This window comes from Salminus brasiliensis, chromosome 16 (assembly GCF_030463535.1).
Source record: "Salminus brasiliensis chromosome 16, fSalBra1.hap2, whole genome shotgun sequence".
NCBI lineage: Eukaryota > Metazoa > Chordata > Actinopteri > Characiformes > Bryconidae > Salminus > Salminus brasiliensis.
Genome location: NC_132893.1, coordinates 26181540 through 26195862, shown reverse-complemented (window position 1 = coordinate 26195862; position 14323 = coordinate 26181540). Strand labels below are relative to the sequence as shown.

General features: G+C 41.2%; 1 protein-coding gene across 2 annotated transcripts in view; it reads right to left on the bottom strand.

Annotated features, from left to right (window-relative positions):
* Positions 1-14323, bottom strand: part of LOC140536725 (roundabout homolog 1-like) — a 269345-nt gene that overhangs the window by 46538 nt on the left and 208484 nt on the right. For both annotated transcript variants that reach the window (XM_072658699.1, XM_072658700.1), the window contains one exon: positions 8347-8504. In XM_072658699.1, the coding sequence (XP_072514800.1) occupies positions 8347-8504 (158 nt within the window). The remainder of the gene's footprint in view (positions 1-8346; positions 8505-14323) is intronic.

Genomic DNA, 14323 nt, shown 5'->3' with positions numbered 1-14323 from the left:
TAGGGGGCAATATAGAGTAGCTTCTACTGTTTGGGTTAATCACAAAACAGTCATGCAATCCAGTATCTTACTGTAATTTTAGCACAGTCAAGGGGTCTTGTTAGGCCTGACGCATCTCACAAATCAGCATCGAAATACAATTCAATGGCCGACACCAAACTGAATATTCCATGATATTCAATGGAGCAACGCTCAAGGCAATATTACATCAAGACTTTGCAGCTTTAGAGTTTTTCTGACTCATAGTCCAGATTTATAACTTATACATCAACGGAAACAGACGAAAATCCAACGAAAACAGACCATTAAAGGCAATCATGTTCCAGCTTGGAAAACCAGGCTCAGAGTGCAGGGTCAACCATGCTAAGGCACATCTTGCTCAGAAGCCCAACAGTGGCAGCTTAGCAGATGATGGTATCAGGGTATCAAACCCACAACCTTGTGATCAGCAATCCAGTGGTCTACCCACAAAGCAGTCACAGCCATGGAAACATTTACATGGCTGTATGACGGCATCATGTGACACTTTGATGCACAGAACGAAACACAACACTTATACATGCACAATGTACATCACGCACCAGCAAAACACGCTGTGTTGTGTGAAAGACACAGGTGATATCCTTAGAAAACTAGTTCATTCGCAGTGCAGTGAGATTATAGACGGAATGTCCTGATTATCAGACGATGTCAGTGCCGGTGTCCACATCAAACCACAAGCGGCACATCTGGAAGCACACAGACAAGGAACAAAGCACACAGCCTGTCTTTGAAGAACAATCTTCACTCACATGCTGTCGCGTTCTGCAGACCTCAGCCTGCAAGAACATTCCTCCCTGCTGCAGACCCACCAGCAGAGGACAGAATCCCTCACTCCCTCTCCTCATCATCCTCATCCTCCCATTCCTCTTTTTCCTTCTGCTTTTCCATTCTCTGCAGCATCTGTCCACCCATCTGCTCTGTCCATCAGATACACAACGTTGACTTGTGCAGTGTAGTGTGGGTGAGTGAGAGGTAAACTTGGCCATGTGGTGATCAGCAGAAACCTCTGCAGGTTTATAGTAACATAAACAAGCCCACCATAGATCTAACTTAGATTCTTATGGTACACTACATGGACAAAAGTATTTGGACACACCTCTTAAGTGCTGAATTCAGGGGCTTCATTCAGTCCCATTGCCACAGGTGTATCAATTCAAGCACCTAGACATGCAGTCTGCCCTCACACACATGAAACGTGAAAGTATAGGTCAGTCTAAAGAGCTCACTGAAATCCAGCGTGGTGCTGTATGTAATAGGATGTCATCATTGCAACAACAAGTCAGTTGGTGAAATTTTCTCCCTCCTAGATATTCCACAATCAACTGTGAGTGAAAAAAAGTGGAAAAGTGGAAGCGTTTACAAACCAAAGCAACTTCGGAACAAATTGGCAGACAACATAAAGTTACAGAGCGGGGTCGCAGAGTGCTAGGTGCATTAAAAGGTCCCAACGCTCTGCTGACTCAATAACTACAGATCCAAACCTGCTGTTTGAGCTGCAAAAAAGAGGGCCGACTCCATTTGAATGCCTATGGATTTAGAATGGGATGTCATAAAAGCTCCCACAGGTGTAATGTGTAGGTGTCCCGATACTTTTGTCCATACAGTGTAAGACAGTGGAAGTACAAAGCAGATCTTCTTATCAGCTTCTTCCTGGTCAGAGCTGCAGTGCCCAGAATCACTAAGCGCAAGGCAGGAATACCCCCTGAACAGGGGAACAGTCCATCGCAAGGTTCCACACATATCTATTTACCCCCATTCATAGGGGTGATTTATCATGGCCAGTGCACCTCCCTTGTGTTTTTGGGAGTTGGGGAAAAAAAGCAGGGTGCCTTAAGGATACCTTCACTATTGGGGAAAACAAATTAACATGCTTAACTCTGGGTGGAGGTTCATGTAATGAGATTTAATATCACAGTTCTAGTAGCTGTGGACCATTTCGACACTGTGAAGAGAAACTGGCCTTTTCAAATGAAGCAAGGTTAGTAAGAAATATGTTTTTTTCCACAAACAATATAATAGTCTACAGTCAAGCTGCTGAGAGCTCTGTTGGCCATCAATTCTCTGTTATTGCTGTGGATGCATTAATGCTCTGCAAGATATCCAGCAAAACCAATCAGGCTCAGACCCAGCCAGCCATGTTAGCCCTGAAGTACATGTCATGTAGCTAAAGCCAAAGAGCTCCCAGTTTCTTTATTTCTCTTATGAGCTCTGCAGTGGGATGAGTCTTACTGTATCATGTGCTGTACAGCTTAGGGGATTTATCAGACAAGGAGAGGACCTGCAATTTCTTACAAACACACACACACACACACACATATACAGTGGTCAGTGTTGGCCGACCGCAATCATCAAAATGGAATCGCAAGAATGAATCCCAGGAGTATGGGGGGAAAGAAATCAACAATCTGCTGGGATGAAAGCAAGTCGAAGAACAGACAAAGGAGACAGACAGACAGACTGGGCTATTCCCATGGAGACGAGTAGGTAGGGGGAAAGAGACGGAGAGAGAGAGAGAGAGAGAGAGAGAGAGAGAGAGTGAGGGGGAGAAAGAGACAATGACGATCCATTGCTGTCTCTTAGGTGCAGTATCCTCAGACGCCCAGACATGAATAAGGAGATGTGGAGGGAACAAACGGAATGGAAATGCAGAGAATTTCCCTTTGTTTCAGTGCAAACACCAGCTCCCTTCACAACATCTAATTTTTCACAGCAGGTAATGTCAGCCTTTCCCTGAAGACCAGAGGACCTGCCAGAGGAATATGCTTAGCAACATTCATGTATCCCCTCTATGAGCCGGCCTTCTAACGACCAGCATATATGCTAGGTGTGGGTAAAACACAAGACAGCACGATACACAGTACACACACCACTGATTAAAGCTACAGTTCAAACAGCTGCAATCATGTTATACTTAAATAAAATACTAAAAGTATATATCTTTTAAAATGACATTTAATTATTCAAAACTAAACAACAAATCAAAGTTGTCGCACAAAAAACCTTCTAAACTTTCAATAGATGTACAAATCAATGTAAAAATATTAATTCAAGTCATTCTGAAGCATTATCTTTCTGTAGGTTCATCAAAAATATTGATACAATGTAAAGAACAACTGCCAGATTCAAAATATGTCAGAAAATGCAAAAATGGAAATCATTTTTAATTGTGGGTGATAAAATAGTATAGTATAGATGTTTATTCAATATTTTGAGCATTTTCAGAACAAAAAGAATGTATTAAATGATCATTCAAATACTGTAATTCATAGTAAAGTATAGTCATTTATATATTGAAAAATCTATATTTTAACGTCTTCATTCTTTTTGCCCTACAGCAGGGCTATTTCATTAAAATTCATCAAGGTCCAGTTAGAGAAAATGTCCTCGAGCCAATGTCTGGAACATCATAATGTCTAACATGCATTATAATTCATTGCTCATATGCACACTGTGTATACTGAAGCAGCCTAGTAGTTCTATCAACATTTCATGTAGTCAACAACTGAAAATTACAGTTCCGTATATTTCAACAATATTATAAGACAGTACAAAAAACAGAATATTTCAAGTAAATATTATTTTTCTTTATAACTGCCAAGTCTGTGTCATCTATGGTTTATCATTTTAACTGACATCACTGTTTATTAATTTGGCTATTAGTCACAACAATGGGTTACTTTTCATTAGAAGTTCCATATCAATACATGCCTAATAAATGTGCTATATATAAACAATTGAGTATTGCATACTGAAGGATACACACATACTGCATACTGCGCACACACATACACACACACACACGCACACACATTTACACGCCACCGTCAGGATGCTTTCAGCTCCCTCATGTAAATGCGTGTCTCCAGCCAAGAGCTGTTAATCTGCTGCCTTTCACGGGTAATTACAAATGGATTTATCGGCCTGATCCAGCAGGAGGATTCTCCGAAGTTTCTGCCTTTCCACACGGCTGTTTTTTCATTATTTTGGAGGAGAAGGAGGATGATGGAGGGCACTGGGGCATTTCCTCCAGTCTTCGAGTTGTACCACCCTCTGCGTGGAAGAGTGGTGTACAGTGTAAGCGATATACCTTCAGGGCTGGCTCTAGTCTACAGGAGGCCCAAGGCAAGATTATGCTTTGGAGACCCCTCAGGTGAACCTGATCAACTCTAATCAGGTCTTCTAACAAGATGTGTGAAAACATAGAACATTAAATAAATGATGTATTATCTTGTGATATAACTGTATAACCATTGAATATCTAATCATGTAAATGTGAAAATATTTCTGTCAGAAATATAAAACTTTGGTGCTTCAGTACAAGGTTAGGTTATCTTTCTATAGATAAAAGGACAGTGTGTAAAAACAAAGGTAAACCATTAAAATATACCATGGTAAACTATGATCATAAAACTACGAGGAAAACTATATGGACAAAAGTATTGAGACACCTGCTCATTTATAGTTTTTTTTTTCCCCCAAAATCAATCAATTATCCTCATTCTAAAAGTGTTGGATGGAACACCAACTATCATTCCAGAGACCATAGTTCCACTGCTCCACATCTCAATGCTTGACAAGGGCTTCATTCCCCTCTAGCCCATGTCTGGCATTAGGCACGGTGCTAATAGGTTCATGCTGATCTGCTCCATGGAGTCCTATTCTATTGACAGTACGTCTCGACAGGGACTAGACAAGTGTGTGTGTGTGCATTTGCACATCTGTATCAACAATGGGTGCAACTTAATGTAGCTGAATGCATTCATCAGAAGGGGTCACAATCTCTAAAAGTAACAATGCAACAAATGTTTTAGATACCAAACATCTTACTGACTCAGCCTCACACATGTTTAGCAGGCTGGCGTTTTTCCACAAGGGGGAGCTATTATTAGCTCTTAGGTAGGTTTTGTGTTGATCATTGAAAGGGAGAAAACCCAATCCAACATAATCATGCCTACATGTTGCAGTTGGCAATTATCAGTAATAGTGCTGTACATTTAAAATAAAGGGTACAGTTACAGCAGATTTTTCTTTCAAGTGTTATGACTAGACATGATTAGAATAATTACTTTGACAGCAAATTGTTGTTGCTTTTTTCAGCTCCTCATTAATGCTCCTGCTCTGTAGGTGCCTTCATAACTTTAGCAGTAAGATCTGCACTCCAGCTGGAGAGGGGGCAGGGGAAAGGAACTGATAGGTCCATGTTTAGCAGCCTTTAAATGTAGGCCTATCGGATTTCTTCAAACATTAGGTGAATCTGTGACATTGACTGGTTTTATGTTTCCAAAGGTTTAACCCTTTCTGTTGATGCATAACAATGATGTGGAGGCCCCAGTAGTGAGACCCTATTGCATATTCTGATTATGGCTGGTGCCAGCCCTGTCTAGCTCTGTCTTTAAACAAAATGTGGTATATGACATTCTAGCATCAACAAGCCTAGGTTTTATAGCCCCTTATAGTCTTATAGTTTGGGATGGCCCTACATGTTTGCCAGCTCCTTGGATGCTGTGTGTCCATACAAAAGATGTATTGAACTGAAATCCTATACTGCACCTTTAATACTGAATATCCATGTATTAATATGGATTTCAATACAACACTGGCTATACATTTTTTTTACAAGTGGATGTGGCATAATTAGGGATAAATTAAAGGATTGGAATTGGATTGGACATTGAATCCACTGAAACATGCCTTGATGCTCACAAGATATCTAGTTATTTTCTCGATTAGGTCAGAGAAGGTCCCCTGAATGGCCTAATGCCAAAAAAAGTACTATCGACACCCCTGTGTTAAAAAAGGAAAATCTCATAAATGCATATGAGGCACTAATGCACCCCCCCCCCCTCTCTACACGTGCACTTTAAGAGCTCTTTCAGAGCTCTTTCAGAATTCCCAGTGGGCTCTGCCGCATCCTCATAATGAAGGCATGAAAGAGCTGCCGGTCCTTGTTAAGAGCTGCTCTGCTGTCCTCTGAGGTCAATCCACCCTAACGAACGGTCAGGTGTGATTGATATCTCCCCCCATTCCAGAACGTACACTTAATTAAAAGAGGCTAATTGACAGAAACAGCTTGATGAAGTGGCCGAGCCTGCTGAGAGAGAAGCAGTGTCTCGTTCCTACGTTCAGTTTGCCTTCAGGACCGTCAGAGTGTCCTAAATCAACACGTGACAGCTCTATCTACAACTGTAGTCGTGTCTTAACACACTGCTGTGGGATTATGGACGTGTCAGTCTTAATGGCTCCTGAATCACCACATAATATGCAAATGCATAAACAGTGTGCAGGCATAGATAGTATTCCTAGGATATCCAGCTTCATTAATGTACTGTATCTGTATTTATGTACTGTGTGTCAAAGGTTTGCGGATGCCTTGCCTTTTTTTGGGGGGATGCCTTGAGGATTTTTACTGTAATTCTGCAAATCGCGGCATTTGAAAGGACAGCAGCTGAAAGTGGATCTGTCTGTAATGAAACAGCCTCTTTCACACATTACATTTTATGCATTATTTTTAAAAAACGGTAATCACTGAAAGGGGTTCAGTGTGAATGTAAAGTTGACAAAGCAGTTACCACAGATCTAGTACAATTCCTGGGGAATTATAGGGCTGGTTAATGTGTGAGCAAATATGTCAATGTTACCAAGAACTACAGTGACATCTAGATTACAGCCAGAAACAAAAGTCATGGGAGCATATTTTGTAAATGATTCAGTAATAAAGGAGCCACTGACCGTTCCATGATGTCATTTGGACACTTTCATGCTTTCACCCAGTTTAACAAGACCTTTATGACTTGTATGAACATGTACATCCTAGTAGAACTGTTTTTAATGGCTGCAACTGCAAACAACTCAAAGACTGAACATTAAGTAATTTGTTTATTTACCAAGTTTTGAGTGTAAAATGGCTTAATCTAATCTAATCTAACCTTAACCCAGTCAAGCTGCTCTGAGATGAGGCTGACAAGTTCGAGAGAGCTTTCCACCCAGCCCCACAAACCTCTGGAAATCTCTGCATCTTTAAGGAATGGCTTGAAAAACTGAAAAGCCTGTGAAGAACGTGTGTGAAGACGTTGCAGGATAACTACTTAGGGAGTTTCTTTATTAAGCGTTGAATTGTTTTTTTTTTAGTTCATGTTTTGCATATTTACACTATAATATAATAATAGAATTGCTTTCAAGGTATCCGAGGAAAGTGCACAAAGGACATTTTAAAAAAAGAAGAAAATGAACAACACAAGCTTAAGATATCTAATGATAAAAATAATATAATTAGCACAGAGTTTGTGATATATGCTTTTCTCTGAATAAACCTGGTTAGGCATTAATGTGTTTTGTGCTTCCCCTGCTCAATACATGCTTGCTAATAGGTTAATTAGGTGGGGCAGCTGTGCCAAGAGCAGAGAAAATATTAAATTGTCCAGGACAATGGGCTTGAGGACCAGGTTGGGGACAACTGTGCAAAATTACTGCAAACTAGCAACTCGCCCTCTATTAAAATATCTGTATTAGAATGCTTGGTAACTTGTGTTGTAATAGATATGTGTGAGTGTGATAACCTTTAAAGGTAGGGATGTCCTGATCCGATCCAGTGTTAAATACAAGAGTCTAGAGTCTACAGTGTACATACATACAAAATAAAATAATCATAACATAATATCTGAAACCATATATATAAAACTTTCACTGAAATGCTCTGAACCGCAGCTTTTTTTTTAAACCAGCACTGAACTGAAGAGAACTAAGCGGAGGCTAACACTAATGCTAATACACACATGCTATAGAGACCCAAATTACAGCACATTCCAAGTTATTTTACATCAGTAGCTAACAGGCAACAACAGGTATTAGTCCAGAATGTGTACCACTACACACACACATTTTGACCTGACTGCAGGGTTTTTTGAAGGAACTGGGAGCTGATTGGTCAGGGAGGAGAGTCAGACTGGATTATAAGATATTAAACACATTATAAAACAGTCATTTTAATAAAATGATCTACTAAACTAAATCAATCAGTACAGAGTCCAATCATAAGGGATTTTTTTTATACAATAACAAAGAGCAGATTGAATCAGTATCAGCTGATACTCAGCATTAAGAGACTCGGATTTGACCAGGGGGAACAATAACTGGATTGGATCTCTACACATCTCTAACACAAACATGCTTCTTTATGGTCTCTCTCAAAAAACTATTTGAGCACCTTTTATTTTTAGGAGTGTAAGTGTAACACTCTTCTTTACCACAAGTGATTCTTGATCATGTATGTTCATGTGACAGTGGTATCCTGTGATTCGAGCTTACCGTTATTCGCTCGTCCCGGTCATTGATGTTGGCTCCATCTTTCCTCCAGGAGATGGTGGGCTCCGGGTGGCCACGAGGGGGCTGACACTCCAACACGGCTGGTTCACCTTCTGCCACCATCACATCAGCAGGGTTCTGTCTGAAATCATCACGCAGGACTGCAGAGAGGGAGAGACAGAAAGACGGACGCGTTAATGTAGTCGATCAGTTGAGATGTTCCTGCTCCTGAAGTTCTGATCTGCGGCTATGAAACTAATGTAGCTCAAACTAATGTAGCTAAGTAAAAGTTATCACTTAGAAAATAGCCCCTTTTAGGGCAAAACTTCTGTTAATGAGCAGAACTTCTGATTCTACAGCACTGGCTGAGTAAGCAGATGTCTTTTCTTTCACAAAAGGCTACAAGAGGCTACAAAATGGCTTAGCTCTGGCTTAAACTGGTACTCCACACACTAATCTTCAAGGAATTGTCGCCCAGTCCAAAAGTGAAGCAGAACAAAAGAAGCCCAGATCACACCCAATCACTCGGACAGGGCTGACATGTGGAGTTTTTTTCTCTGTCGCACTTCACTACTCTTTCATCACGGAGAGAGCACGAGAGACGCCACTGGACTCATCATCCGGCACCAAACTAAGTGCCTGTGAGAGGTCAATCACATCAGCTGGGCAGTGAGGAGATGAGATTGAAGTATCGAAGGCTCCAGGGAGCACGGAGAGAACGTGTGGAGAGGGAGCTCACTCTTCTCTCTCCACTGACTTAATGCAACGGCCTGGCTGGAAATCAAATTTACGCAATTTCCGCCCTTGCCCTAAAAGGACTCGGTTGACCCACATATGTTTATTGTAGTTTTCTGTATTGGTTTTGCAGCTATGAGGCTAATGTAGCTACCAAACAAGATAACCTTGTTTTTGCCCTGAACCATGCTGAGTAACTGACAACAGACAACAGCTTATGTGGTTTCTGACACTGTATCACACTGCTATCTACAGAACTGAACAAACATACACTGCATAGCTAAAAACAGTAATGTCAGTAAAGCAGCTAAACTGAGTTGTGGAGCCGTGGAGCTGTGTTCTTTGGAATGGTGGTGCTCCATCCAATGTTAGGGAGTTGGGGATGAGGTAGGGGTGGTGATCATCCAACATCCTGACCTCACTAACGCTCTTGTTCCTGAAAGCAATCAAATACTCACAGTAATGCTCCATAAAAGCTAGTAGAAAGTCTTCACTGGACAGTAGAGACAGTTACTCCAACAAAAGCAGGATGAGCTCTTTTTAATACCCATGATTTTGGAAGAAACCATGAATGAGCAGGTGTCCCAATACTTCTGCCCATATAGTGAAGCTTTCAATGGAAGTCAATGTAAACAGATTTTATTCTAAGTCATTTTGGAGTATTTCTATTAGTCAATTCATAATAAAACTGACAGAATTATGCCAAAAAGTGAAAAAGGTCAAAGAAGAATTTGGGATTTTTTACGATAAGCGTTGATTACCAGTTAGCTACTTTTGCCTCACAACTCCAGTGCAAGCTACGCTTACCTTTCTTTTAAATCTACCTCCTATTAATTTTTCCTTTCCCTTTCTTCCTATATAAGACCGCTCCCTGCCAGACGTGCTCAGGTAAATATTTACATGACAATCAGATTTGAGTCCTGCAAGCAACTCAGCTTGAAGCGCCTCGAGACAAAACACTGAGCTCGTTAGTGAACGCTTGCCTGCCTGTTTGTTCGTCAAACACTCGAGCTGAGAGACGCAGCAGCCATTACGGCACTCATGCACTTTTTCAAAGGCCCTAACGGCTATTAGCCAAAACCAGTCAATACAGCGCAGTAAAAAAACAGCACCAACGCTGGCTGATCAGTCAGAGAGACAACACGCATTCTGTTTAGACCATAGAGACTCATACACACAACTGACTGACAGCCAGCTGTGCTGTGGTCAGCTTCGGGAACAGATTTCAAATGACGGATTATTTAAAAACACACCAGAGAGGACTAGCAATTAGATAGCAGCCGCGCAATTCCAAAAGAGCCCATATGGCATCCAAACAGATCAAAACTTGGCGTACACCGCTGAAAGGCCATTCAAACACCAATGTTACCTAATGCTGACATCCACAGGTATCTGCAGCATATAATTCATTGAATTATACATCACGCCGCAGAGGGAGGCCGCGGCCCAGGCGCCTGCAGGGGGGAATGCGATGAAAAAGGTAATTTCATTTCAGCCCCTTTCATTAAATCACTGAGCTGAAGAGTCAATAATCATATTCCCAACAGTGGGAATGTGTAGTGGTGGGTCTCAGGAGAGGGTGCTGTCATAAATCCTGCTCCTCGTCCGCGCTGCAGCCAGCGCTCGCCGCTGTCCTCCAGGACCGTGAAGCAGATCGCATTACGGGGCATTAGATTACACTGCAGCCGCCCGCAGTACATCACACTACATTATACTGCATTACACGACACCGCATCTTTCAGAGCACAGTAGATAGGACATTCCACACAGCCTGTGTTACTGACAAACAAAGAACATGTCCAATGAATATTCCTCACAAACATGCACTACTTCAGCACACCAAGCCTGGATTCAGCGTCAAACGCAGCAGTTTCAGTTATGCAATTTTAAAAACTGACTGACCAATGAAAAAAGAGGTTACACCATGCCATTTTCACCATGCCACTATCAAAGCCTAATACTGTTGCTAAACAAGCTAAAGCCATATTTAGGTGTACATACAGAAGGGTCATTGGAGGGCAGGGGCTACATTTACATGTATGGCATTTGGCTGAATGTTGTCCAGAGTGACTAACACTTGAATCATGTTATACAGGTAGGTGAATGTAGCATTAGGAGTCTTGCCCAAGGGCTGGTGTAGCGTAGAGTGGTTGCCTAGCCTGGGAATCATGCTAATGTCGTGAAAAATTAGAGGAGAACATTGCAACCTTCAAGACATCTACGTTCAGTGTGTAAAATGTAAGGCGACTGTTTAGTTAGTGAATACCTAGAGTGGTATGCTGTAGCTGTTTGGTAGATTTTTTTTTATGATTTTGTTACAATTAAGTAGGCTAGCTGCAATTATCATCTCACTATAGCAAGATGTCTAAGACGTAATGCTTATCTGTAACTTGCAGCCAGACCCCCTGTAAAACTAAGTGGCTAAGCCCCTGATATCTGGTCAGAATAATGTAAAGAACTGTAAAACGGATCCTATATTTCTGGAAAAAACAAAACAAAACATATATTACTTGGATAATGAACAAATCAAATCATAACCATTTTTTAATCAGGTTTGGTGCGGATAGGCCTCAGATGTGTGGGTGTGTGTTTATCTCAGAATGTCTATCTGTTGCCCAGTTTAAAACGCTGCTCTGAATGCATGTAGTTGCTGTAAGTTTGCAGGGCACAGCCGCTCTTCCTCACTCATATGCCAGTCGGATCTTGCAGCGGTTTCGTCCGTTGCTGCTCAGCCCTTGCATTCAGATCATCACCCAATGGGCTTCAAGCATTTAAATCAAGAGGCCACAGGTTTGTTACCTGTGCAAACAAAACCGAGGCTGTGATACCACAGGCCAGGGCGATGGAGTATACTGAGTGCCTTTTTCTGTTTGTACAAGATCACAGTGGCTTTAGCCTAACAGACAATTTTGGATTATAAAATTATGGCTTGCAAACTCTCTCGTCTGTGCAACAATAGCTCCTTTTCTCGACGCGGTCATGTTTTAAAAGGAAATTTCAGCATCAAATCAAACATATGCAATTATTTCTGTACTCTAAATGTCATCACATGTTTGCTTTCTAAGTTTAGTTTTTTTTGTTCTGCACTAAAGTATTTAGCATCAGTAAATGCAGTCCAAAAACACTGGAAGTACATAGCATCGCTAAAACAGTATGAAAGTACGTAACATCGCTAAAAACTGAACAAAAACACACTGAACTGCTCAAAACAGTATAAAAGTATGTATAGTATGAGTACAGTATGAAACAGTATTTAGCTCTGCTAAAAGCAGTACAAAAACACATACCATTGCTAGAAATGGTATGAAAAAAGTATATAGCCTCGTCATAGACAGTATGAAAGTACGTAGCATTGCTAAAAGCAGTATGAAAGTACGTAGCATCACTAATAACAGTATGAAACAGTATTTAGCTCTGCTAAAAGCAGTACAAAAACACATACCATTGCTAAAAATGGTATAAAAAAGTATATAGCCTCGTCAACGACAGTACAAAAATACGTAGCATTGCTAAAAGCAGTATGAAAGTACGCAGCATTGCTAAAAGCTATACAAAGCACACAGCTTCGCTAAAAACAATGCCAAAAAATGTTGCATTGCTAAAAGCGGTACAAACATAAGTAGCATCACTAAAATCGTAGTAGTAGCTGCCTTGTAGCCTGAATTGATCCCATACTTCTGTTTGATTCTTAAGATAAAAATAGATTCCGTGTCATTATAAAGTGTATTTACAATTATTTAATACAGCAACTTCAGGTTTTCAGGTAACCGTGTGTAGTTTGCACAGAGCTAACCGGCTTCCCTCATTTGCTAGCAACATTATGCGATATTAGCTCGTGCTCCAATGCAAAAACAAACTCAAAAAAAAAACTGTTGAAAAAATCGAGTGAAAATGTGCTTTTTTGTGTCTCTTGCTTTAAAAGCTCTTTCACTTGATGTTTGTGTCACACACTTCTTCTCACACTCAACTCTGTTGCCCCCTTGCCAAAAACGCAACAGCAATCCCATGAGGAAAGTTCTTGGTTTCAAAGCAAGACTAAGAGAAAGTGAAAGTGAATAAGAAAGAGTGAAAGAGAGAGAATAAGAAATGTGTATTTAAAAAATAAACCCATATGAAGACCATTATAACACCCAATTCTTCCATCTTTAGCACAGGCGTCTAATGTGACATTTAATGGCATGTACATTTCTGCTCGTGTGGATACTTCATTTGCACAGCTGGACAAACACTCAGCTGTGCCACGCTAGCTGCTCTCTCTGCAGGCAGTAAAGTAACCCAGCTTTGAACATGGGGTACCCCAACCCACGGCGCCTGTGCGAGCACGTCGGGTCCCGCCCCCAGCCGTCAGAGCTTTGTTCCGTGAGACTGGCATTAAATGAGATGTGTCACGGCCTCCCTCTCCCTTCTTTGTTTCACCTCTCTGCAGATTTCTCCTCACTGAGGCGATATTGGAGGCACACGCCAAAAAATGTCAAATTAGAGCGGGTATCCCTGCCTGCCCTTAATGCAGCTGACATTAATGAGGGCCAGTACCTCTACCACACAGAGACATCTGAGGTAAGAGGAAAGGAAACGGAGAAAGGAACACGGCTTCTGCGGAAAAATCCACCACGGCAAGAGACAAACACAGCACACTTCAGCACACTTAGAATTCAGTTGATACATTCTAATATCTATTATACGATACATTATTATAAATACATGACTTTATTGTCTTTTCTTTACTCATTTGCATTGGAAGGGCCGAGGATTTACTGTAGTGATCTGATAGCACAGCATCTTAAACACCACTCTCAACAGTGCAGTTTTAGATGCTACGCTATCTCGATGCTATGCAAAGTCCACTTCCATTGATTTGAACTACATCATTGTTTATCGAATCTAGGCAGGTGGGTCAGCTACGATTTTAAACTCTACTCATAGCCTCGCTAAGCTCACAAAACACTGCAAAATCCGTTCTCAGCTAACAATGCTAACAATGTTATTGCCCCAGGTTAGCATTGTTAGTGTTGCATTATGCGATATTTTGCACATCCAAACAACATGGACACACCCCCAGATATTAGTTGGACAGTATTGTGTGCAAGACTGATTGAATGAGACCCAAATAAGATAGAAGTGCTACTGAACTGTACAACACTACTGCTTTTATTACTGCTGATATTGGTGCGGCCATCTTGGATTTTGAACTCTGGGTTGGTGAGAATCCCCTGACTTTCAGAGTAGGAAATCCAACATGCCACCT